Here is a 25451-nt window from a genome sequence, read left to right as displayed (position 1 = left end):
TTTGGCTTGATTTGGGTGTTTCATCTTCCAATTTACAGAAACGTTGCATGTTGGGGATGTTAACCCACTGCTACCACTCATGTTGTAGATGGTACCATGTCCTTCACCCCAGAAAGTTAAACATTTTCAGGTGGATACCTCTATTAATTTTCCTCCTGGCTTCCCAAGTTTAGATGGGTAAGTGCCCATATACTCCTCAGAATTTTGTTTTTTCCGTTAAGATCGTTCACTGACGTAGGCTGCGTTTTAGGATACGGTGGGAAATGGGGCTCTACTTTATTTTCTTCCAAACGCACAGCCAGTCGGTCTAATAGCATTCACTGAATAATACCTTCCTCAACTGATACAAAGACTTCAGAATATGTCAGATTTTCCTACTTGTAGCGACGAGTATCTGTACACGTGCGTGACGTGTGTATCTACCCGTGCACACCCACATGGTACTTATGGTGTTCTGGACTCTACTGTCTTCCGCTGCCTGGTCTAGCCCGTGTAACGCGATGGAGCTCAGTCCAAAGTCCTCACTCACCTGCCCTTCTTCATCAAACGCCATGACCACCACAGCAGCTCCAAACTTCTTAATCTTTCTAGCCTTCTCCAGGAAGTCGCCCTCGCCCTCCTTCAGACTAATGCTATTGACAATGCACTTCCCTTGGCAGCATTTCAGCCCGGCTTCAATCACAGCAAAATTGGAGGAGTCGATGCACAAGGGCACCTGAGATCAGAAGGGCAAGAAAAGTCACAGAAAAATTACAAGTCACTACAAACTCCCACCCAAGGGCTCCCAAATATTCCTTATTTCTTATTTAGGAAAACAACAAACAAATAATAGTAGTGTGGCAGAAAGAGGATTTTAAGGTACTCGTTCTTAAAGCCCAAAATACTTGGGAGTAATTCCAGTCTTACAAGAGACCCCACGTAGAAACCAGGAATTTATAAATCAAAGATCACGACTAAACACTGAAATGAAACCAGAGGTCAGCTCACCGGCTTCATTTCCAGGTTACGCTTTCGAGTGCCTAAACTAAATCTCCAACAGGATTCAGAAAATCCCTGATCTGACTCTGGGGTTAATGCTCAGCCTTGTACACCCTTGGGAACAGCCTTCCAGCCAAGTTATTCAAATTCAATCTTCCCTTTAGAAAATCAAGTTCTTGGGGTGCCCGGGTGGCTCAGTCGGTTAAGCATCTGACTTCAGTTCAGGTCATGATCTTATGGTCCTTGAGTCTGAGCCCCACATCGGGCTCTGCATTGACAGTTCAGAGCCTGGAGCCTGCTTCGGATTCTGTGTCTCCCTCTCTCTCCGCCCCCTCCCATGCTTACACCCTGACTCATTCTCACAAATAAATAAACATTAAAATTTTTTTTAAAAAGAGAAAGAAAAGAAAATCAATTTCCTGACTGGGGGCGGGGGTGTTTAGAAGAGTTCTAGAAGTAGAAGCGTTTTACTATTAGAAAGGAAAAGATGTAATATTTAATAAAAGCATATAACTAAAATAAAGGACAAAACTGGAACGCACAGATGAGAACGGGTTCATTTTTAACAGTCTCTGTGCATTCGTGCCTCTGTTCCAGGAAAAGTAAAAGTAAGTAAGGGTTCCAAGGCAGGACTAGCTTCAAGCAAAGAAATGAAAGAGGGCAGCTGATCTAAGCTCCATTACTTAAAGTGACGCCCACGTCAGGCCCCGTGCTAGACTGGGGGGCACTGATGGAGCAGGAGGCTCCCGGGCTTCCCCAAGCTTGTTAAGATAAACGACTAGACACACAGTGCCATGAAGTGTGGGTAACGTTGGGGCAGGTGAGCAGCATGTCTCGGAGGCACCTCGCCTCCCAAGGGCACCTAGGGCAGAGAGAGAGCAGGGCAGGAGAATGCAGGGAAGGTTCCCAGGGCAGTCGGCTCGTCCGTAGGCCACTCTTCCAAAGCAGAGCATGATGGAACAAGGGAGCCATCGACTCTGCTCTTTCTTACCACACTGGCAGTGACAGGTTTGCTAGGAAAGGGGTCAGGCACCAGTGACGATACCAGGCCCACTTTCTAAACCGCTGGCTGAGTTTGGTGTCCCGGCTGTGCTGGTAATATGGGCTAGTCACACGTTTTTATGCTCGACTCCAGTCGTTCATAATTTGGTCTCAAGTAAATTGTGGTAGGAGGGCAAAACCAGGAGAGATCAAGACAAAATTACTGGACCAATCAGAACAGTAATTCATAAGGTCTTCGGTTACTTAAGGCTGGTCCTTGTTGAGGCACTCCTATGTTCACGATTCACGAGTCAGACAAAGCAGCGGAAAGAAACTCGGGTCAACAGTCAGCGGACTTGCCTGGGACCGTGAGGAGAGTCTTCCGACCCCAGTAGAGCCCCCTTCCCACCGCTCAGCAGATAAAAAGCTGCTCCCCCGCTCATTCTGATGGACTTGGAACAAGTCATTTGGTTTCTCCGCACCTTAAATTCTCAAAATATTTACTCCCAGAGGAGTGACAGGGCTTTTTACTGAGGAGTTTTAAGACACAAATGAAAGACGGGTCGATGTAATTCACTGCTTACCACAAGATGTCTAACTTAAGCGTTTGCCATGGGCCTAATGAAAAGCAGACAGCCTCGTCCCTCAAAGCACTAGGAAGTTTCCTTTAAGAAGAACTTCACAAATCACTTCTCACCACAAATTCAATGGTAGAAAATGAAGTAAAATGTTTAAAGATTTTAGAATCCATCTAAAAAATATTTTTTAAACTGGACACAATTAACTTTCATCTTTTAAAGAACAAATGTAAAAGCTCACATAGAATGCTTCAATTTAATCTTGTTTTATAATTTTGTTTACTCTGATAAGCCCAAATGGGTCTCTTCTTCCTGCAATAAAGAAGAACTGGCTGGGGCGCCTGGGTGGCTCAGTCGGTTAAGTGTCCGGCTTCAGCTCAGGTCACGATCTCGCGGTCCGCGAGTTCGAGCCCCGCGTCGGGCTCTGGGCTGATGGCTCAGAGCCTGGAGCCTGCTTCCGATTCTGTGCCTCCCTCTCTATCTGCCCCTCCCCCGTTCATGCTCTGTCTCTCTCTGTCTCAAAAATAAATAAACGTTAAAAAAAAAAAAAAAAAAAAATTTAAAAAAAAAAAAGAAGAACTGGCTGAGCGCCCCTGTGTTAGAAATGGAACCCATGACTTGGTAAAAGCGGGTGATTGCATCCTTCAGAGACATGGTAAGCAGGTTCCTAGGCCATCCCGATATCAGAGGAAACTCAATTCTTGTGAGCAATTCCAGAAGCCTTGGAAACAGCCGAGCTGAAGTCACAGCTCTCTCTGGTTTATATCAAAAGGCTGCCATTAAAGGAGAAACTGACAATCAGAAACTGTTGGGTGTTCACCGTAAGAAACCAGAAAACCAGTGTATGAGAGGACAGACCCATGGGACAAATGACAAGGTTAAATGAGTGACAGAGTGAGGGCAGGTGAACTCCCTTGGGGAATAAACATTTTGTACAACCTTGGCAATGTCAGGCTCAGAAGCAATAAAGTTGCAAAATCTGGTCATTGCACTTGTACCATCCAGCATCCCATCATCCATGTTGATATCCAACACCTGGGCTCCCATTTCCACCTGCACTTTGGCAATGCTCAGAGCTTCCTGAGGAAAGAATGCCAGAGGAGGCAGCATTAGGAGAGGGCGACCCGAGAGAAGGCAGGCAAAGTCATCCCTACCTTCCCGGCAGTCCTTCCAAATCAGACTAGACTGGCCAGCCACCCCAACCCTGGGCCCGCTCTCCTCCCACCAATCATCACAGACGGATGACTGACCCTTCTTTAACATCTCCTCCGTCACGTAATTTCATCACTCGGAATCCACCAAGGTGCTGTTTTTCCTGCCATAGAGAAGCTACACTCCCCAGCCTGGTGTCCCAGGCCTGCCGTGACCTGGCCCCGTCTTCTTACCTAACTGAACTCCCCCATTCCTCCCCTCCTGGTTCCCTTCACCCAGCCACGTCTTTTCCACTTCCGAGTCACAGGTCACATCGTCCCCCTGCTTGAAATACAATCTCCTTCCCTTCTATACTGTTTAGGACCCAGCTCAAGCCCCATCTCCTCCAAAAGAAGTCCTCAGAGAAACCATCCAAAACTTCTGTTGCTCTTCAGTGTTTGCCAAGACATGCAAAGCATGTTGCCGCCTATTGGTAAGAGTTACATGAAATAGGAGTTAAATAAAACTCAGCAGATTTTTATACTGGAAGGTTTTTCAAATCCTGTAATACACTATTACGCACTGCAAATATCCAAGAACAGGATATAATACGCAGCATTTCCCATTTACGACCATTTAAGGAATATCTTGTAGGATCAGTGTTCCAGAGAACATCCTTCAGGTGGGAAACACTGCTTATTCCACAACGCTCTGCCGCCTCCCAACTTCTGTGACAGCTGTGATCATTATGGCATGGTTTACGACATCATCCTGTCCTCGTGATTTCAGGAGTATCAGCTTATTCCTCAAAATAGAGCGTTAAGTGTTTAGGACTCTAGAAAGGTCCTGCTTTCCTGCTCTCCTCTGAACAATGCTGGGCAAAATATACACGTTCTATAAATGCTAATTGATAAAACAGAGTTTATTTTGGGTCTTCACAGTCCACTTCATAACGTAATAAAATAAGTAAGGATAAAATCAACGGTAGCTTCTGATGTTGTCCTAATTTTTCCCTGGCTTAAGCAAGCCACATAGAAACTGTCAAGGCATCACTATGATAGAGCAGACATGGGAGCCTCTGGCATTGCCCAAGGAAAGACCATTCGTGATGACCCAAGGTTACACGGGAAAAAGACAACAACAAAATTCAAAATCAAAACCAAAAAGTGTTTTCCAGCACGCGTCCCCATCCCTATCCTGGAAGGGCTCGCACCTGGCCGGGGGCGGACGACACCGGCCCACAGAACAGCTGGCAGTGCTCCCCCACTCGGGGTGAGTCCAGCGCCAAGGCTGCCCGAGCAGCAGGGAAGGGCCAAGTCTCTGCGAACTGAAATGGAGGAAGCCACCCGAGAGGGAGAGTCTTCGGCTGGCCCCTGGGGGACAGACTGGGGGAAGCAGAGAGGAGACGGGGCAACCTGGCAAGACTGGCGATCAAGAGTCGGACAGCAGAGATGCCAACACCCCGCCTCTCTATTCCAGAAGAGTCACGGAGTGAGAGCGTGGAGGTCCGAGCCTCCCACACGGGCTCACTACGATGAAGTCATGTGTACAAGGTGAGCAACACTCAGCACTGGGGTTTCTTTTAGGCCAGTGCTCTTCCCAGCAAACCGCCAAGCCTTGAGGGATCGTTACTTCAAGGGAAATTAGAATCAAATAAGGAGTCACCCCTACTGATCCCATTCCAGCCTCCACCGCCTCCTCGTCCTGTGGACTCTAGGCAGAGACAGCAGAGAACACTGGGGGTCTATCACTTACTTGACGGAAAACAACAGGCAAGTAGTTTAACTTGCCCCAAAGGCCCATCGGTAAGATGGGGATAATAATAATACCCATCTCACAGGTCTGTGTGGGTTCAACAGTGACGTAAAGTGCTGAGCACCACGACTGGCCCATAGTAAGACCTTACTAAAACAAAAAATTTTTTTAATGTTTGTTTATTTTTGAGAGACAGAGAAAGTGCGCACAAGCGGGGGAGGGGCAGAGAGAGAGGGAGACACAGAATCCGAAGCAGGCTCCAGGTTCTGAGCTGTCAACACAGAGCCCGATGCAGGGCTCGAACTCACGAACCGTGAGATCATGACCTGAGCTGAAGTCAGACTTAAACGACTGGGGCACCCAGGCGCCCCTAAATGCTAGACACTATTACCCCCATCTGCTTGCATCTTCCTAAAACGCCCTCTGTTCTCCGTGTCAAATCTGTCAAATCTGAGGGCTGAAAGGGATGCTACAGAATGACCCTAAGAATCAAAACATAAATAGAAACATGGCACGCCATAGAACCACAAAGGCTCATGAGGATTTTAGAGGGGAAGAGACATGTAAAAAAAAAAGGCACGGCATGGGGGAGGGAGGGGCGGGGCAGAAGCAAGCCTCCTGGAATATTCGAATGACAGACCAGGATATGAGAGAGGTCTGGTGCCTGCATGGAGAGAACTGAATAGTGGCCTAAGGAGTCTGGATTTTATCCCATCTGCAAAAAAATGTCACCCTGTGGCAGCTTCTGGCCTGGGGTGACAGAAGCACACAGTGGCAGCGAGCAGCAGCAGGAGCACAGGGAAAAAGACTGACACGATGGCCAGGAACCGGCTAAGAGGCTTGGCTGGAGGGCCGCAAAGGATGACAGACGGGCCCTTTCTCGGTGAGTAAAACTAAGTCCGGTTTGATACTGGTGTCTGGAAGACCTACTTCCTAAAGCAAAACCTCGGTGACAGCTGATGATAAGATAAATCAGACTAAACTCCTCCAATTTTAACTTCTGATTTTAATAAGAAAAAAAAAAAATCTATCCAGATGCTTAGGGGAGGCACTTTTGGGATCAGATTTTGCTTACGCGCAGGGTGACTGAGCCTGAAAATACTGTGGCTAAACTATCACGTAAACTTTCCAAGACAGGGGCCTCGTCCTTCTTTTCTGTTTGCTTGTCTGTGTCAGTCCAGAGCCAGCAGAATCAGAAACACTACGAGTCACTTGGTTGATGCGGTTATGAGGAAGTGGACAGGAATTTTCTCGGCTTCCTCTTTCCCTAGAAGGATTTGTGAGAGGCCAAAATGCAGAGTACCCTCAAATTTTTAAATTTATCTCACAATTAACAGAAAAGGTCGGAACGCGGATCCCTCCCATCTCACCCCACTTCACATCCCCAGGGAGGTTCTTTTCGACCAACGTTAGTAAGAACGGCTTCGGTCTCCCGAAGCCTCCCCTCCCAGCTGCCCAGCCCGCTGCTAACATGCATGACCGTTCTCCTCACAGTCCCCACCGCGCTGCAAATCACTCTCTCAGAGGCAGAGCGGTTTCACTGACAGGCCGTCTAGCCGACGACATGGCAGTTGCCTCAAGGGTCTTACTAAGATGCTCACTTCATAGTTTCCTGCCATGATGAGTTTAGCAAACCTCCTGGATCCTGCCACGTTACAGCGCTCTCCAATGTTAACAAAGTTGGTGTACGGTCCGATCCTGAAGGGCTCTAGACCTTAAAAGGAGAAGCATTTTGAGAACTTTCTGGAAATTCACATGATGATACGAGACAGACAGAAAACAAGCGCTTTCATGAGAAAGAAAAGTTTTGGCGGCACAGCGCACCTGGCTACACAGGACGCCTAATGCGGGGTGAGGAAGGACCACGGCCTTCTTCCCCCAGAAATCTTTAAACATGACAAAGCTGTATGTTACGGCTGCACTTACAACCACAACTCTCAAAACAAGTATTTCAGGGCTTTTCAGTTCAAAATTTTTCTAAGGAACTGCATCATACCAGCTTTGATAAACAAGGAAAAATTATCATCATACCCCTATTTCACCAAGAGCGTGGGGCCAAGGCCGGGAGGTCAGGAGCCAAAGGATTGCTCGCAGCTGGCCACTTGGGAGATCAGCGGGAAGCCAGCCGGGGCAAGCTTCCTTCATCCCCCCGGCAGCGTGCTCAGAACTCTACCTGCTGTCTTTGACCCAGAGGCCAAGAGCCCGGGACCAGCAAGGTCGGACTGGGTCACCAGGAAGGACCCAGGATGAGCCCTGGGAGACCGGAGTCGCCACGGCACACCCTCCACTCGTGAGCGGACTCTGGGAAACGCAACTCGGGCTGTCTGCACCTCTTGCCTTATTTGCCAAGGGGACGTAACATCTCCCCTGGTACGGGCCACGTTAGGGGCAAATACCAGCTTTACAATTAGGAACACATTAACCGAGGTAAAAAGCAACAGGCGGTGCAAAGTTATCACTACAGAAAACGCTGTTATCTGTTTCTGTTCCAATGATATTTAAAGCACGAGGAGACAGGGTCTGGCAGGATCTGGGGACGGCCAGCCCCGGGTTCCAAGCCCCGTCCAGCTATTTCAGCACACAGACCAGGGCCGCTTCTTTTGTGGCCTCTGATTGTATAAAAGAGAGACATAAAAGGATGTTTTTTCACACTTTTTTCATACATTTCATAGCAATATTGTAAAAACGAGACTAGATAATACTGATAAGCATAAAATTAGCATCTGCAGTCATCGCTGGTGTTGTTAATGAGAGAAAATGGCTTTTGCATCCTTTGCCAAAGCACTGGTTGAAAAGGAACAAGATATCGGGGAGAGGAAAATAATGAATACAAGATGAGTAATTATGACGGTCTTCCAGACTGGTTAACAGACTGGGGAGACATCCCTTCCCAGTTCTGTCTTATGATTTCTTCCCACTGGTAGTGACTCTCCACGTGAACCTCGGGGTACCCCTGATCCGGAGGCAGACGCCAAGGTTCACAGGGCAGGCAAACAGGGGTGCCAACATTTACGTGCTGAGGGGGACCCTGCGCCACCGCCCTACAAGCATTGTATGCAAAGTGCTTCTCAACTATTATCAATGTGAGGTATCTGACATAAAAGCTCCATTTTCCTTACGTCTGCAATCTATAAGAGAACCATTTAAAGGAGTGTGTCGGATGTCATTCTTTTAAAATCTGATTGAAGGTGATTTTTAAAAGCAATTTAGAAATAGCACTGGAAATTCAAATTGGAAGAAGAGGCTTCTTTGATTCTTCCACATAAATTCTTTTTAAAAGTCCTATCTAAAAGGTTCTCTTGTTTCAATCTTGGCAAAGTCAATCAGTAGTCTTAAGATCTAAGGATGAAATCAACTATCCTACCACACCTCTCCCTGGCAGAAGCCACGTTCGGGGGTAAGGGGTGTGCCATCACCCCCTAAATCCCACTCCCTCTAGGCTTGCTCTCCGGCTTCTGGAAAATGAACAGAAAGCCAGGAAGACTGCAGAGGGTTTTTAACCCAACTTCACACTCACTCACTGGGATGAATTCTATGAAATATGTTCTGACTGAGAAAAGGAGGTGCTGCTTTTGCTGTCCTTAGATTTTATTTCAACTTCCTTAGAGGAACATAAGGAACACACATATTTCAATTTTGAGAAATGTTAAATTCTAAGCTATTAGGGTGCATAATTTCCCACGTGCACTATTTGCAGATTCTCTAAGAATCTGTTAGTGTATACATATAGCTGTATATCTATAAATATATATACACACACACATTTTTGTTGTTGTTGCTTAAAAATGCCATCTAAGAATATGTCATTTTAGTATTGTGGAGAAAATATAAAACTTAAAGTTATTTCTCTAATAGTCGGCATAATGGACTACTTTACTGATGTTCCTTATTTGAACATCAAAACTCATTCCAGAAAAGGGAGGCTGCCCACCTTACAGGACTGATGAGCACCCAACAGAACAGTAACTACACCTCTTTGTAAAGTCCTGAACACACAGCAAATGCAGGATCATGGCAAGAATATCATAGAAGCAAACGATCTCCTAGGAAGAGGCTGCCGTCATTACAAACCACTGTTTGTGGAGGTTTGGAACTTCCAATAACTAACGGCAAATCCGACGATTCAAATGGTTAGCCTGTGGCCAAGAGCGTGTTTTCAAAGCGGTGCGTAACAGAGCCGCGACTGTGTGAGTTCTAATTCTGAGCAGAGACCCCCCGACCTGGGCAAACCACCTGTGCCTTCTGCACATTTCCCACCTCTACTCTCCACTAGAAGCCACTTAAATGCCAGAAAACACGCACGCCTCTTGACCTAAGAAGCAAGTTACTTGGCACACGTATCACCACCGCTCGGAATAAACGTACGGAATTAACCCACAAGTGGTTTCTGAAATCCTAACAATCGTGTCTCTACCACTTACCAGAGAGTAACATATGCTGTTCAAAAACAGTGGCAGGTGGAACTCTAGGCTTACAGTTTTTCACAGCTTCAGCAATTTCCCTGAGTTAAAAGACAAAACACTACATCCATTAATTCAGAAGAAAATAAATTGAATTAAGCTAATTTCCAGCTATGAAATTAAGTCTATTTAACATAATTATGCACATAATTATGTACCTAATTCCAAACGTGCGGCAGCAGCTACGCCTTTTAGTTTTCTCAGCAAGGCCCAAAATGAACGTACAAACTTGAACTTTTCTCTACCTGCCCAGTCTGCTGGGCACTGACTGTACCAGCTTCTGCACTCAGAGATACAAACTGAGAGACGGATGGGATGGTTTATGCAAATGCCAACAGCAAATCCCCTCCTTTCTTTCCCAAACCCATAGGTGTCCTTCCCTCCATGAACCATGTACTTGCTTCCTAGTAGTTTGACAGAAAAAAGGCTTCCTCGTAGAGGAGGAGCACACCAGCAGACGGGGTGCCACAAGTGCAGGCCTGTGTTTTAGGTCTGTTTTCTCCAAGCATAAGCACACAGTAGGGAGGGCACGTAGTAATAAATCACTTAAAACCTCAAAAGTAATTACTCTCAAAAATTTGCTTTGATTGTGCACACACTTCTTAACCTTATTGGCTTTAGTAAATCAGGTCTTAGATCAACTTGGAAAAATCAGGCTACTCCACTAAATTTATCAGGACCTGTATGAAATACTCACTCTGCTGACCTAGATTAGTATGCAGATGCCCCAGTAGAAGCAGCAGGAGAGCGTGTGCGTGCACACACACACACACACACACAGAGGTGAATAGACAGAGAAACATATATGCCTACATGTATATACACACAATCACACAGGTATTTTTTTTTTAATGTTATTTTTGAGAGAGAGACAGAGACAGAGTGCGAACGGGGCAGAGACAGAGGGAGACACAGAATCTGAAACAGGCTCCAGGTTCCTAGCTGTCAGCACAGAGCCTGATGTGGGGCTCAAACTCACAGACTGTGAGATCCTGACCTAAGCTGAAGTTGGACGCTTAACTGACTGAGCCTCCCAGGCAGCCCACCCCACAGGTATTTTTAAAACAACTCTCTTTAGGGGTGCCTGGGTGACTCTGTCGGTTGAGCATCTGTCTTTGGCTCAGGTCATGATCTCACAGTTCATGAGTTTGAGCCCCACATCAGACTCCACGCTGACAGTGTGGAGCCTGCTTGGGATTCTCTATTTCCCCCTCTCTCTCTGCCCCTCCCCTGTTCATGCTCTCTAAATAAAACTTTAAAAAATAAATAAATAAAAACAAAACAACTCTTTTTAAAAAGGAGAGGATAACCTTAAAAACAAAAGGAGACCGAAAGATATACTATATTCAACTACTGATAGCTTTTAGATATTATTTAAAAGATGTTTTAAAAATTACATAGGCTCGGGGCGCCTGGGTGGCTCAGTCAGTCAAGCAGTTAAGCGTCCGACTTCGGCTCAGGTCATCTCACAGTTCGTGGTTCAAGCCCCGTGTTGGGCGCTATGCTGACAGCTCAGAGCCTGGAGCCTGCTTCAGATTCTGTGCCTCCCTCTCTCTCTGCCTGTCCCCTGCTCATGCTCTGTCTTTCTCTGTCTCAAAAATAAATAAAAACATTAAAAAAAAAATTACATAGGCTCTTGCGGTGCCTGGGTTGCTCAGTAGGATGAGCATCTGACTTCGCCTCAGGTCATGATCTCATGGTTGAGTGTTCGAGCCCCGCGTCAGGCTCTGTGCTAACAGCTCTGAGCCTGGAGCCTGCTTCGGATTCTGGGTCTCCCTCTTTCTCTGCCCCTCCCCTGCTCAATGCTCTGTCTCACTCTATCTCAAAAATAAATACAAACATTAAAAGCAAATAAATAAATAAAAATAAAAATTATATAGGCTATTAACAGAGTCTATCACAGAAGCCAACAAAAACAGTGAAATGTTAGATACATCAGAACAGTGGACATATCATGTGCACAGACTCAGCACAGTGGGATGACTGGCTCAAAACCGACCGTCACTCTAGGGAAAAAGCAAGTTACAAACAGTCCTAAACTGTATCCTATCTCACTGAATTGCAAGCCTCTTTAAGCCACACACTGGCAAGGACTTGAACACATGCTCTCCTTCACACCCTGTCCCTCAGATGCTCGCTCAACAACACGGGTTAGGCCAATGACCGGGCGACTTCTCTTGACCTCAAGGAGCTTGGTTGTCTTGTCGTCTTTTCCTTCCATGAGAGAACTAATGGGGATGTGTGTTTGCCCACAGAAAATATGAGCTGTCCTTCCTTGACTTTCTGAATATTAGTCAGGTATTTATGGATAGAATATCGTGATGGAATTTGCTTTACAATGTTCTCAGGGGAAAAAATTGGGAAATAGATAAAAAAAAAGAAAGAAAAGCAAAATACTGAAAATTATGGAAACTCTGTCACAGGCACATGGGGATTCATTTTATTAATCTTCCTTTGTTTTTGGAATTTGTCACAGTATAAAGGTATCTTAGTTTGCTGGGGCTGCCATAATGAAATACCACAAGACTGAGTAGCTGAAACGGCAGAAATTTTTTTCTCGAAGTTCTAGAAGCTAGAAGTCTGAGAAGAAGGTGTTGGCAGAGCTGGTCGCCTCTCTGGCTCGCAGATGTCTTCCTCTCCCTATGTGTTCACAGGGTCCCTTCCTCTGTGCGACTGTGTCCTCATCTCTTCTTACAAAGACACCAGTTATGTTGGATTAGGGCCAACCCACATGATCTCATTTCACCTGAATCGTCTCTTTGAAGATCCTATCTCCAAATACAGTCACTTCAAAGGAACTGGGAGGTTGGGACTTCAACATACGAATTTTGGGGGGTGGGGACACAATTCATCCCACAACAAAAGGTAAAATACTTAGAAATGATTACCACCTGATATGATCTGGTGTCGTACCACAGCACCCACCAACTATATTGACCAAGCCATCCACAGCAAAGGCCTGCATTTAGGAAAAGAAACAGTTTCAGAGTCCGTCTGAATTCGAAATTCACCACCACCACTTCAGCGGAAAAGAGATCTACATTTCATAAATGAATGTTTCACTAAAAAGAGGGCTAAACATAATCCAAGATACAAAGCTTTCACATGCCTTAGATAGGTTTAAAGCAGGGAACATAGCTCAGATAACTATGAAATCCTTTGTACCATTTAAAATGTGATGATGTAATCATTTGCCTACTTGGACATAATAAAGACCTTTTTTTTACCTATATACTGAGCGGAATCACATGATGAGCTGGATAGCACATCAAATAACACATGAAGTACATACCAGCTTTTACATTTACATTAATTTAAAATTTTATGGGGGTGCCTGGGTGGCTCAGTCGGTTAAGCATCCGACTTTGGCTCAGGTCACGATCTTACAGTTGGGGAGTCCGAGCCCCACGTCAGGCTCTGTGCTGACAGCTCGGAGCCTGGAGCCTGCTTCGCGTTCTGTGTCTCCCTCTCTCTCTCTGCCCCTCCCCCACTTGTGCTCTGTCTCTCTCTCAAAAATGAATCAACATTTAAAAATTTTTTAATTAGGGGCGCCTGGGTGGCTCAGTCGGTTAAGCGTCCGACTTCAGCTCAGGTCACGATCTCGCGGTCCGTGAGTTCGAGCCCCATGTCGGGCTCTGGGCTGATGGCTCGGAGCCTGGAGCCTGCTTCCAATTCTGTGTCTCCCTCTCTCTCTGCCCCTCCCCTGTTCATGCTCTGTCTCTCTCTGTCTCAAAAATAAAAATTAACATTAAAAAAACAATTTTTTTTTAATTAATTTAAAATTTTAAAGAATTAAAAATTCAGCTCCACAGTCACATCTCAAGCTCTCGGCACACAGCAGTGGCTGCATACTGGACAGTGTGGTGTAGAATTTAACCACACGCTAGTTAGGGAAGGACAGGAACTGAAACAGGAAGTCAAGGAACTGAGATGTCGGAGAACTGGAAAGATCATCTACTAGAAAGGTCTTGAAGTCTCAAGAATTAAGTCAGAAATCATTTAGGAGATAATGTTAATGAGCCAGAAGCTAAAACTTCAAGGAATGAGGAAAAGAGACCCAGGAGTTAGTGGGTGGTACGGTCCTAAGACCTGGGATTCAAAGGTGGGAGGTATGTGGGCAAGAAGGTATCCTTGTGACAACAGGGAGCAAGAAGACATTAACGCTCCCCAACAGTATGCTTGAGGCAAAGTGGGGGAGGGGAGCCACCACGTGAGGGCCTTGCAGAGAACAGCCTAGTTTCAATGAGTTCGGGTTGGACCTGACTGGGAATTTTGCAACAGACACCAGTGCCTGATGGGAAGAAAAATGCTGTCATCAAGCCCCTCCCTCTGCCTCCACCACCTTAATTCAGAGTAGTTAAGCCATTTTTTTGTTTGTTTTTAATATTTATTTATTTTGAGAGAGAGAGGGGCGCCTGGGTGGCTCAGTCGGTTAAGTGTCCGACTTCGGCTCAGGTCATGGTCTTGTGGTTTGTGAGTTTGAGCCCCACGTGGGCTCTGTGCTGACAGCTCATGCTCTCTCTCTCTCAAAAAGAAATAAAAATTAAAAAACAAATTTTTTTTTAAAGAGAGAGAGAGAGCAGGGGCGGGGCGAGAGAGAGAGGGAGACAGAGAATCCCAAGCAGGTCCCATGCTGTCAGCACGGAGCCCAATGCAGGGCTCAATCCCATGAACTGTGAGATCATGACCTGAGCCAAAATCAAGAGTCGGACACTTAACAGAATGAACCACCCAGGCACCCAGAGTAGTTCAGCTTTTGTTATACATACACTGGGATTGCTTTAGCAGAAAATTTTAAGTTTTCTAAATATTCTCTAGATACTCTAAATCTAAGATTTCATTTCTCTATCTCTTAAAAACTGAAGGGAAAGAGAATGGTTAACCTTTAGTTGCACGGCCATCATGTGTGGAGTTTCATCGTAGTCACCGAAAGTGTTGGGAAGACCTAGGAAAGCAGATTACAAGCATTATTGAAAATCGCCTTGACGCGTAGACTAATGTTGGCGAAGGCTTTAGGTTTAAAAGTGAGAAAAGTTTATAATTATATGATGATTGCTTGCAAAATCAAACTATAATTCTTAATAATGAACACAGTAAATGAAGAGGTATCACACCCCCACCCCCCAAAAAACCACAGAGGCAAATAAACAGTGACTATTTCTCTTCCATCTGAAAGAAGAGTCACCACCCCCAGCCCCTTCCCATGAAGGAAACTCAATCTCGTCAGCTAGCTGCTTGGGGGCGGGGGTTAGGAGAGTACTACATATCCTCTGAATTGATGAGAGCACCGGCTATAAAATTAAAAACAAAACAAGCAAAACACAACTAATCACCTCTCAAATAAATTTTTCCAAGTAAAACTTTAGCATCTAATTAACCAATTTCCTGTTTTATTTATTATCCCCTTCTAGTTTTCTTCTTCTGGTGGGAAAGAAAATTTATTAAGCATTAAAATGTATGTATTTTGGGAAAGAAAGCTGGAAAATGATGTTTACCCCTAAGGAGCTAAGCAAATGCTCAAAAACATTCACCAGGAAATCTGGTTAATCCAAAATGGGTTACCAGTTTCTAATTGGATAGTTTGAAAACTGCCTATAAATATCTTAAAATTTCTTACATATAGTAACATAGAAGAGCTACCTTTTAGAAAGGAATAATTTAACACACAGGTTGTTAATACAGCGGAATGGACAGGAGGGCTCCCTCTCCTCTTTCTTGCACTCCTCTCTTTGGCCACATTCACTCGGCCAGCACTGTCACCAAAAGCAAGGCTCTGCTCGGCTATGTACTGGGATTCATCCCCCAAAGTTCTGTCCAATTCCGAGGCTTTCAGGATGAGTCAAACTATTCCTTCAAGTCTAGAGGGAAATAGTGGTCTAGACCCACTGTATTTTCATTTAGAAGATTCCCACTGAATGTCAACTATATACCAAGACCTGCAAAATAAACTCTTTTAACCCTACCTACCCCTGTCTTGTGTATTTGGATTTCCTCAGGTGCAACTCCCTAGAAATACACACCTGCATTGGGGTAACAAAGGACATAGGCTGTTGTACATTTTCCAATTGTTTCAATAAAAGGTCTCATTTCAGCTGCACCCAGAGCACAGTTTAATCCAATGCTGTAAAAACAAAAAGATATTAGGAGCATCATCTTGCATACAAAATATTTTCATATAGAAAAAGTCACAATAGGGGCGCCTGGGTGGCTCAGTCGGTTAAGCGTCCGACTTCGACTCAGGTCATGATCTCATGGTCCGTGAGTTCGAGCCCCGCGTCGGGCTCTGGGCTGATGGCTCGGAGCCTGGAGCCTGCTTCCGATTCCGTGTCTCCCTCTCTCTCTCTCTCTGCCCCTCCCCTGTTCATGCTCTGTCTCTCTCTGTCTCAAAAATAAATAAACGTTAAAAAAAAATTTTTTTTAAAAGAAAAAGTCACAATAAAGAAAGGACCATATCTAAAACCAAGCAGATAATAAATCTCCACTTCAGCTTTAGCACCTCCATTCAGATATAAACAAAGCCATTTCACCAAAGTCCCCAGAAGCACTGAATGTTTCTGTCTACGTCTCCCACGTCAGGTGATGTTACAGCTAAAGGACCCTGCCTCGGATATCTCCTCGAATAAGTTCACGGTTTGGTTAATGGTATCCTGTGAAGCAGAAATGCCTACAAACTACCACTGCTAATAAACATCTGATCTGAAATCAACACATAAGAGAAAGAAAAAGGACAATTATGGAGGTAGAAGGCACATTAATGACACATAGAAGCCACTGTGGGAGTGTAGAAGACCAAGATTTATTAGTCTTTGTTCTATAACCGACTTGCAAGGTGACCTTGGACTTATAATTTGTCCTCTTATAAATTAAGCTAACTTCTTTACTATAAAATGAAGTTTCGTTTTGCAAATGAAACTTACTGTGGACTCAAATAACACAGATCTAAGCAGAGCTGCTCTAACAAGTAATCCCACCAATCCCACTCTCAGCTGGGGCCCCTAAGGCCTTCAGGAATTCAGAAATTAACTATGAAGCTACTAGTCTAGGAGATCTTTTAGTTTTTCATATTTCACTTTTTTTTTCTTTTGCTATGATTCCTAAGTGCAATGCGGTATATACTAGATTAGATCTTAAGGCAGAAAAGGGGGCATTAGTGGAAACACTTGAAAGCTGAATAAAGTCTGGAGTTTAGTTAATAGCAATACTATTCTTACTTTTGACCAAAGGACCATAGCTATGTAAGATAGTAACATTCAGGAAAACTAGATGCAGAGTATATAGAAATTCTCTCTGCTATCTTTGCAACTTTTCTACAAATCTGAAATTACCGCCCCCTGAAAAAAGTTTATTTAACACACACACGATACCCATTCATGATAAAAACTCTCAGGAAACTAAGAACAGAGGGAAACTTCCTCAACTTGATAAAGAACATTTACAAAAGACCTATAGCTAACATCATACTTAATGATGTAAAACTAATATCCCCCTAGTATCAGGAACAAAACAAAGGATGTCCATTTTCATCTCCTACTCAACATTGTACTGCAAGTCATAGCTAATGCAAAAAGAGAAGGAAATTAAATGTATACAGATTGGGAAGGAAGACATAAGTCTGTCTTTGTTCAAAAATAAGATTGTCGACGTAGAAAATCACAAGAATCAACTAAAAACTCCTGGAATCAGTACACAATTATATACAGCAAGGTCACAAAATATAAGGTTAATATACAAAATTCAACTGTTTATCTATATACCAGGAATGAGCAACTGATATTAGAAATTAAAAACATGGGGTGCCTGGGTGGCTCAGAAGGTTGAGCGTCTGACTTCGGCTCGGGTCATGATCTCGTAGTTGACGAGTTCAAGCCCCGCATCGGGCTCTGTGCTGACAGCTCAGAGCCCGGAGCCTGCTTCTGATTCTGTCTCCCTCTCTCTCTGCCTCTCCCCTGCTCATGCTCTGTCTCTCTCTGTCTCAAAAATAAAGATAAACATAAAAAAAAAAAAGAAATTAAAAACACAACACCATTTACATCAGCACGAAAACAAATGAAATACCTGGGTGTAATTCTAACAAAATATGTACAAGACCTACATGAGGAAAACTACAAACCTCGGAATAAAGAGATCAAAGCAAATCTAAATACGTGGAGAGATATTCCATGTACATGAATAGGAAGTATTGTTAAAATACCAATTCTTCCCTATTTATAATATAATATAATTTATATATTCATTCACACAATCCCAATGAAAATCCCAGCCAGTTATTTTACAAATCAACTGATTCTGAAGTTCACATGGACAGGTGAACAACCCAGAATAACTAGTGCAATACTGAATTAGAAGAAAAATGGAAGGACTGACACTACCTGGCTTCAAGACTCACTACCAGCGAAGGTAATCAATGGTATCGGTGAAAGAAGAGACAAATAGATCAATGGAATGAAAAAGAGAGTCCAGAGAAAGAACCACACAAATACAGCCAACTGATGTTTGATGAAGGAGCAAAGGCAAACCAATGGAGAAAGGACTTCCTTTTCAACAAATGATCCTGGAAAGATGGGACATCCATATTTGAAAGAATTCAAGGACACACAGACCTTACAACTTTCACCAAAATTAACTCGAAATGGATCACAGTTAAATGTAAACTACAAAACTATTAAAGATATAAAGATATATATGAAGATAACACAGCCTGAAACTAATATTACACTGTATGTTAACTAACCGGAATTTAAATTAAAACTTGAAAGAAAGAAAAAAAGATAACACAGAAGACTTAGGTGGTTGTCAGTTTGGCAATACTGAAAGGAGGATCAATGAAAGAGAAACTGACAAGCTAGACTTTACTACAATTAACAACTTCTGCTCAGCAGAGGACACTATCATGGGAAGACAAGCCACAGACTGGGAGAAAGTATTTGCAAAACACATATCAGATAAAGGAATGGTAATTAAAAGACAACAAAATCTTAAAATTCAATGATAAATACATATGCACCCAACACAGAAGCAACAAAAAACATAAAACAATTATTGACAGACCGAAAGGGAGAAATTGACAGCAATACAACAATATAGGACTATAACATACCACTTCCATCAATGATGATCATCCAGACAGAAATCCATAAGGAGGCCTTAATATGATACATGAGACCAATGGACTTAACAATGATATATACAGAACATTCCACCCAAAAGCAGAAAACAGGTTCTTCTCAAGTGTACATGGAACATCCTCTAGAACACATGTCAGGCTACAAAATGAGTCTCAAAAAATTGAAGACTGAAATCGTGTCAAGCTTCTTTTCCAACCACAATGATATAAAACTAGAAATCAATTACAGGAAGAAAACTGGAAAAACTACAAATATGTGAAGATTAAACATGTTACTGAACAACTACTGTGTCATAGAAGAAATCAAAGGAGAAATTAAAAAGCTACACAGAGACAAATGAAAAGAGAAATATGACACACCAACATCTCTGGGATGCAGCTAAAGCAGTTGTAAGAGGAAAGTTCAGAGCAACAGAGGTCAACCTCAAAAAAACAAGAGAAATCTCAAATGAGTAATTTAACTTTACACCAGAGGAACTAGAATAAGAAGAATAATTGAAGCCCAAAGTTAGCAAAAGGAAGGGAATAATAAAGTTCAGAGTAAAAATAAATGAAATAGAGGCTAAAAAGACAAATAGAAAAGATCAATGGAACAAAGAGCTGGTTTTTTAAAAAGATAAATGCAATTGACAAAACTTAGGTAAACTCCCTAAGAAAAAAGGAGAAGACTCAAATAAATCAGAAGTGAGAGCAGAGAAGTTACGAGTGATAACAAAGAAATACAAAAAAAGTCATAAGAGACTATTATGAACAATTATATGCCAGTAAATTGAACCTACAAGAAATGGATAAATTCCCAGAAACTTACAATCTTCCAAGACTGAATCACGAAGGAATAGAAGATCTCAACAGACCAATTATTGTACTAGTTTGGAGACTGAAGCATAAAAGTCCAGGATCAGAAGGCCTCACTAGTAAATTCTACCAAAATATCCAAAGAAGATTTAATATCTATCCTTTTCAAACTCTTCCAAAAAATTGAAGAGAAGGAAATGCTTCTAAACTTACTTTACAAGGTATTACCCTGATACCCAAAACCAGGCAAGGACACGCCCAAAAAAGAAAATGACAGGCCAATATCCCTGATGAACAAAGATGCAAAAATCCTTAACAAAATACTAGCAAACAGAATTCAGCACTACATTAAAAGGATCACACACCACGATCAAGTGGGCTTTATCCCTGGGATGCAAGGATGGTCTAACATCTGCAAGTCAGCCAATGGAATATACCACATGCACAGAATGAAAAATAAAAATCCTATGATCTCAACAGATAAAGCAACTGACAAAATTCAACATCCACTGACGATAAAAACTCTCAACAAACTGAGTACAGAGGGAACATACCTCATCATTATAAAAACCATATACAGCAAACCTATAGCTAACGGCATTCTCAATGGTGAAAAGCTAAAGCTTTTCCTTAAGATCAGGAACAAGACAAGGACGCCCACTCTCTCCACTTTTATTCAACACAGTATCAGAAGTCTTAGCCACAGCAACTAGGCAAAAAGAAATAAAAAGCATCCAAATTGGAAAGAAGTAAAACTCACTATTTGCAGATGATAGGATACTATATGTAGAAAACTCTAAGGACTCCCCCCCAAAAACTGCTGGAATAAATTAATTAAGTAAAGTTGCAGGATACAAAATTAATATAAAAAATAAGTTGCATTTCTATACACTAAAACTATTGGAAAGAGAAATTAAGAAAACCATCCCACACATTACATCAAAAAATAAAATACCTAGGAATAAATTTAACCAAGAGGGTGAAAGAACTGTACATTGAAAACTATAAGATGCTGATGAAAAAAACTGAAGATGACACAAAGAAATGGAAAAATATCCATGCTCATGAAATGAAAGAATATTGTTAAAATGTCCACAGTACCGAAAGCAATCTACAGATTCAGGGCAATCCCTATCAACATTCCAATGGCATTCATCATAGAACTAACGAATAATTCTAAAATTGGTATGGAGCCACAAAAGACCCTCAGAAGTCAAAGCAATCTTGAGAAAGAAATACGAACCCAGAGATATCACATGCCCTGATTTCAAATTATACTACAAACTTAGAGTAATCAAAACAGTATGGTGTTGGCATAGAAACAGACATACAAATCAATGGAAAAAAATAAACCCATGCATACATGGTCAATTAATTTACAACAAAAGGGGCAAGAATATGCACTTGGGAAAGGACAGTCTCTTCTTTTTTTTTTTTTTTTTTAACATAATTTACTGTCAAATTGGTTTCCATACAACACTCAGTGCTCATCCCAGCAGGTGCCCTCCTCCATGCCCATCACCCACTTTCCCCTCTCCCCCACCCCCCATCAACCCTCAGTTTGTTCTCAGTATCCAAGAGAAGAACAGTCTCTTCAATATATTGTGTTGGGAAAACTGGACAGCCACAAGCAAAAGAATGACCTTGAACCACTTTCTTATACCATACACAAAAATCAATCAAAATGGATTAAAGACTTGCATGTAAGGGGTGTCTGGGTGGCTCAGTTAGTTATTTAAGCATCCCACTCTCAATTTTGGCTCAGGTCATGATCTCATGGTTTGTGAGATTGAGCTCCGCATCAGGCTCTGTGCTGACAGTGCAAAGCCTGTTTGGGATTCTCTCTCTCCTCTCTCTCTCTCTGTCCTTCCCCTGCTCACACACACTCTCTCTCTATTTCTCAAAATAAATAAAATAAACATTAAAAAAAAAAAGACTTGCATGTAAGACCTGAAACCATAAAACTCCTGAAAAAAAACACAGGCAGTAAGCTCCTTGACATCAAACTTAGTGGTGTTTTGTTTTGTTGTTTATTTTTTCACTATATAAAGTTTATTGTCAAATTGGTTTCCATACAACACCCAGTGCTCATCCCAAAAGGTGCCCTCCTCAATACCCATCACCCATCCTCCCCTCCCTCCCACCCCCCATCAACCCTCAGTTTGTTCTCAGTTTTTAAGAGTCTTTTATGCTTTGGCTCTCTCCCACTCTAACCTCTTTTTTTTTTTTTTTTTCCCTTCTCCTCCCCCAGGGGTTTCTGTTAAGTTTCTCAGGATCCACATAAGAGTGAAACCATATGGTATCTGTCTTTCTCTGTATGGCTTATTTCACTTAGCATCACACTCTCCAGTTCCATCCATGTTGCTACAAAGGGCCATATTTCATTCTTTCTCATTGCCACGTAGTACTCCATTGTGTCAAAAACACACTCAGATATCACCTCACGCCAGTCAGAGTGGCCAAAATGAACAAATCAGGAGACTATAGATGCTGGAGAGGATGTGGAGAAATGGGAACCCTCTTGCACTGTTGGTGGGAATGCAAATTGGTGCAGCCACTCTGGAAAACAGTGTGGAGGTTCCTCAAAAAATTAAGAATACATCTACCCTATGACCCAACAATAGCACTGCTAGGAATTTACCCAAGGGATACAGGAGTACTGATGCATAGGGGCACTTGTACCCCAATGTTTATAGCAGCACTCTCAACAACAGCCAAATTATGGAAAGAGCCTAAATGTCCATCAACTGATGAATGAATAAAGAAATTGTGGTTTATATACACAATGGAGTACTTAGCGGTGTTTTTTGTTTGTTTGTTTGTTTTTGGATCAGATTGAAAAGTCAAGGGAAACAAAAAAAGAAAGTAAACAATTGAGACTACATCGGACTGTAAAGCTTCCGCACAGTGAAGGAAACCATCAACACAACAAAAAGGCACCTACAGAACGGGAGAAGGTACCTGTAAATCGTATACCTGGTGCTCACTTTGGCAGCACATATACTAAAACTGGAATGATACAGAGAACATTAGCATGGCCCCTGAGCAAGGATAATGAGCAAATTATCTATCTGATAAGGGGTTAATATCCAAAATATATAAAGAACTCATACAACTCAATAATACAACGAAAGACGTCCAATTAGAAGATGGGAAAATCTGAATACTTTTCCAAAGAAGACATCCAGATAACCAACAGACACATGAAAAGATGCTCAACACGACTGACTCATCATCAGGGAAATACGAATCAAACCCACAAATAGATACCACCTCACACCAATCAGAATGGACAATATCAAAAAGACAAGAGATAACAAGTGTTGTCAAGGATGTGGAGAAAGGGGAACCCTTGTGCACTGTTGGTGGGAATATAAACTGGTTCAGCCACTGTGGAAAACAGCATGGAAGTTCCTCAAAAAGTTAAAACTAGAGCTACCCTATGATCCAGCAGTTCTACTACCAGGTATCTATCCAAAGAAAATAAAAACTCTCATTCAAAAAAAATGTATGTATCCCTATGTTCATTGCAACATTATTTACTATTGCCAAGATATGAAAACAACTAAAGTGTCCGTCAATGGATGAATGGATAGATGTCACACACACACACACACACACACACACGAATATTATTCAGCCATAAAAAAGAATGAAATCTTGCCATTTGTAGCAATGTGGATGGATCTTGGGGGTATCATGCTAAGTGAAATAAGTCAGACAAAGACAAATATTACATGATTTGGCTTACACACAGAATTTAAAAACCGAACCAAACAAAACCCAGACTCACAAATGCAGAGAACAGACTGATAGTTGCCAAAAGGGAGGGGCTTGAGGTGGGGGGGGGGCAGTGACTTGGGTGCAGGAGATCGAAGAGCACAAACTTCCAGCTATAAACGAATAAGTCACTGGGATGGAAACGCAAGGCTTGGGGAATACGGTCGGTAGTATCGTGTCAACTTCGCATGGTGGATTTACTGTGGTGATCGTTTTACAACGTACACAAATGTCAAACCACTATGTTATCCACCTGAAACTAATATAATATCTTAAGTCAACTGTACCTCAAAAAAAAAAAAAAAAGATTGCTAGGTCCTACGCACGGCTAAGTCACAACCTTGAACACATCTATTCAGTTTTCCCAGTTTACCAGCTCTACCTGGAACACTCTTAATCTATTTCTAATCTTATGCTACGTCATCCACACTCAACACCAGGTAATAAACTAAAAGGTTTTACATCACCACATTATCATTAGAAAGGACCCCAGCCTGGGGCGCCTGGGTGGCTCAGTCAGTTAAATGTCCAAATTTTGATTTTGGCTCAGGTCATGTTCTCCTGATCATGAGATCAAGCCCCTCGTTGGGCTCTGCACTGGGCATGGAGTCTGCTTAGGATTCTCTCTCCTCTCTCTCTCTCTCTGCCCCTCCACCACTGTGCACTCTCTCTCTCAAAACAAATAAATAAACTTTAAAAAATAAATAAATAAAAAGAAAGGACCTTGGACTTTTTCTAAACTTCATTCCAATCCCAACTCCTCTCTTCAATAGTTAGGTGGCTCCAGTTCCTCATTTGCTGCGTGAGAAAGTTATGCCTAACTAGCAATCTGGGTCCCAGTAACGTTAAAGTAAAATAAGATACACGAAAACGTTTCAGAAAAATAGTCTTTATATTGCTATTTGCTCATTCTGATACTTCCATATGCCTCTGCCAGGCCAACTCTGACCCAGGTTTTAAAAATTAGTTTCAGAGGCGCCTGGGTGGCTCAGTCGGGTTAAGCATCTGACTTCGGCTCAGGTCATGATCTCCCGGCTGGTGAGTTTGAGCCCTACGTCGGGCTCTGTGCTGACAGCTCAGAGCCTGGAGCTTCTTCAGATTCTGTGTCTTTCTCTCTCTCTCTGCCCCTCCCCTGCTCACACTCTCTCTCTGTCTCTCAAAAATAAATTAAAAAACATTAAAAAATTAAAAAATAAATAAAAATAAAAATGAGTTCCAACGTCACCTTCTCTACAAAGCCGTCCTTGAATCCCACGAGAACACCATCACTCCAACCCATCTACTGCAAGATTTTTGTTCATACTTCTGTAGAGCAGTTGACATTTTATATTTTAATTTACTTACGAATTTCTCCTACTGTGGGCTGTTTCACATTTGCCTGTATTCCGGGGCACAGGGTTTCCATTAATGCTCGATGAATTAATAATGATAGTAATAATGATACAAAGACACTGTCCCACTGTACTTTGTTAACACATGTACAGTTTGTGATGACCAAAATCAGCAAGCAACGGTTTCTTACAGTCACCTTATTACATACTATCTGCTTATATACACACAGGTATAGGTATGTGTATTTTAAAAATTCTCATAGATTTGTCAACCAGCCTCCTCAATACTGAGATCAACTCTTAGTCCTGAACCAGAAAGCAAACTGCTGGGTACCACTCAGAGTTCCAAACCCAGAACAATACAAACAGGATCTGATAAAACTCTCCAATTCCTGGGCTGCTTTCTATCTGTCCATCCGCCCCTTCGGTCCGTACGATTCATAACAAATTGGAGACCAGATCTATTCTGTGAGTGGGCTATAGATGGACGTTGAAGACACAGAAAGAATTGTAGGATAACAACGGAAAAAAAAAAGTA

The 25451-nt window shown here is 42.7% G+C and overlaps 1 protein-coding gene and 1 non-coding gene across 2 annotated transcripts in view; one reads left to right on the top strand and one right to left on the bottom strand.

The window, feature by feature from the left end:
- MTR (5-methyltetrahydrofolate-homocysteine methyltransferase) overlaps positions 1-25451 on the bottom strand; it is a 107170-nt gene that overhangs the window by 62804 nt on the left and 18915 nt on the right. Inside the window, exons 9-15 of the mRNA XM_060642920.3 lie at positions 15904-16004; positions 14767-14828; positions 12775-12842; positions 9845-9924; positions 7025-7137; positions 3477-3617; positions 530-715 (exon numbers count right to left, since the gene is read on the bottom strand). Of these exons, the coding sequence (XP_060498903.2) occupies positions 530-715; positions 3477-3617; positions 7025-7137; positions 9845-9924; positions 12775-12842; positions 14767-14828; positions 15904-16004 (751 nt within the window). The remainder of the gene's footprint in view (positions 1-529; positions 716-3476; positions 3618-7024; positions 7138-9844; positions 9925-12774; positions 12843-14766; positions 14829-15903; positions 16005-25451) is intronic.
- On the top strand, positions 22782-22888 carry LOC132685662 (U6 spliceosomal RNA). Its single transcript, XR_009613251.1, has one exon. It is a non-coding gene; the product is annotated as a U6 spliceosomal RNA (small nuclear RNA).

Source organism: Panthera onca, chromosome D2, assembly GCF_046562875.1.
Source record: "Panthera onca isolate mPanOnc1 chromosome D2, mPanOnc1 haplotype 2, whole genome shotgun sequence".
Lineage (NCBI taxonomy): Eukaryota > Metazoa > Chordata > Mammalia > Carnivora > Felidae > Panthera > Panthera onca.
Note: the sequence above shows the minus strand (reverse complement) of the source record. Positions and strands in the feature narration are given on the sequence as shown.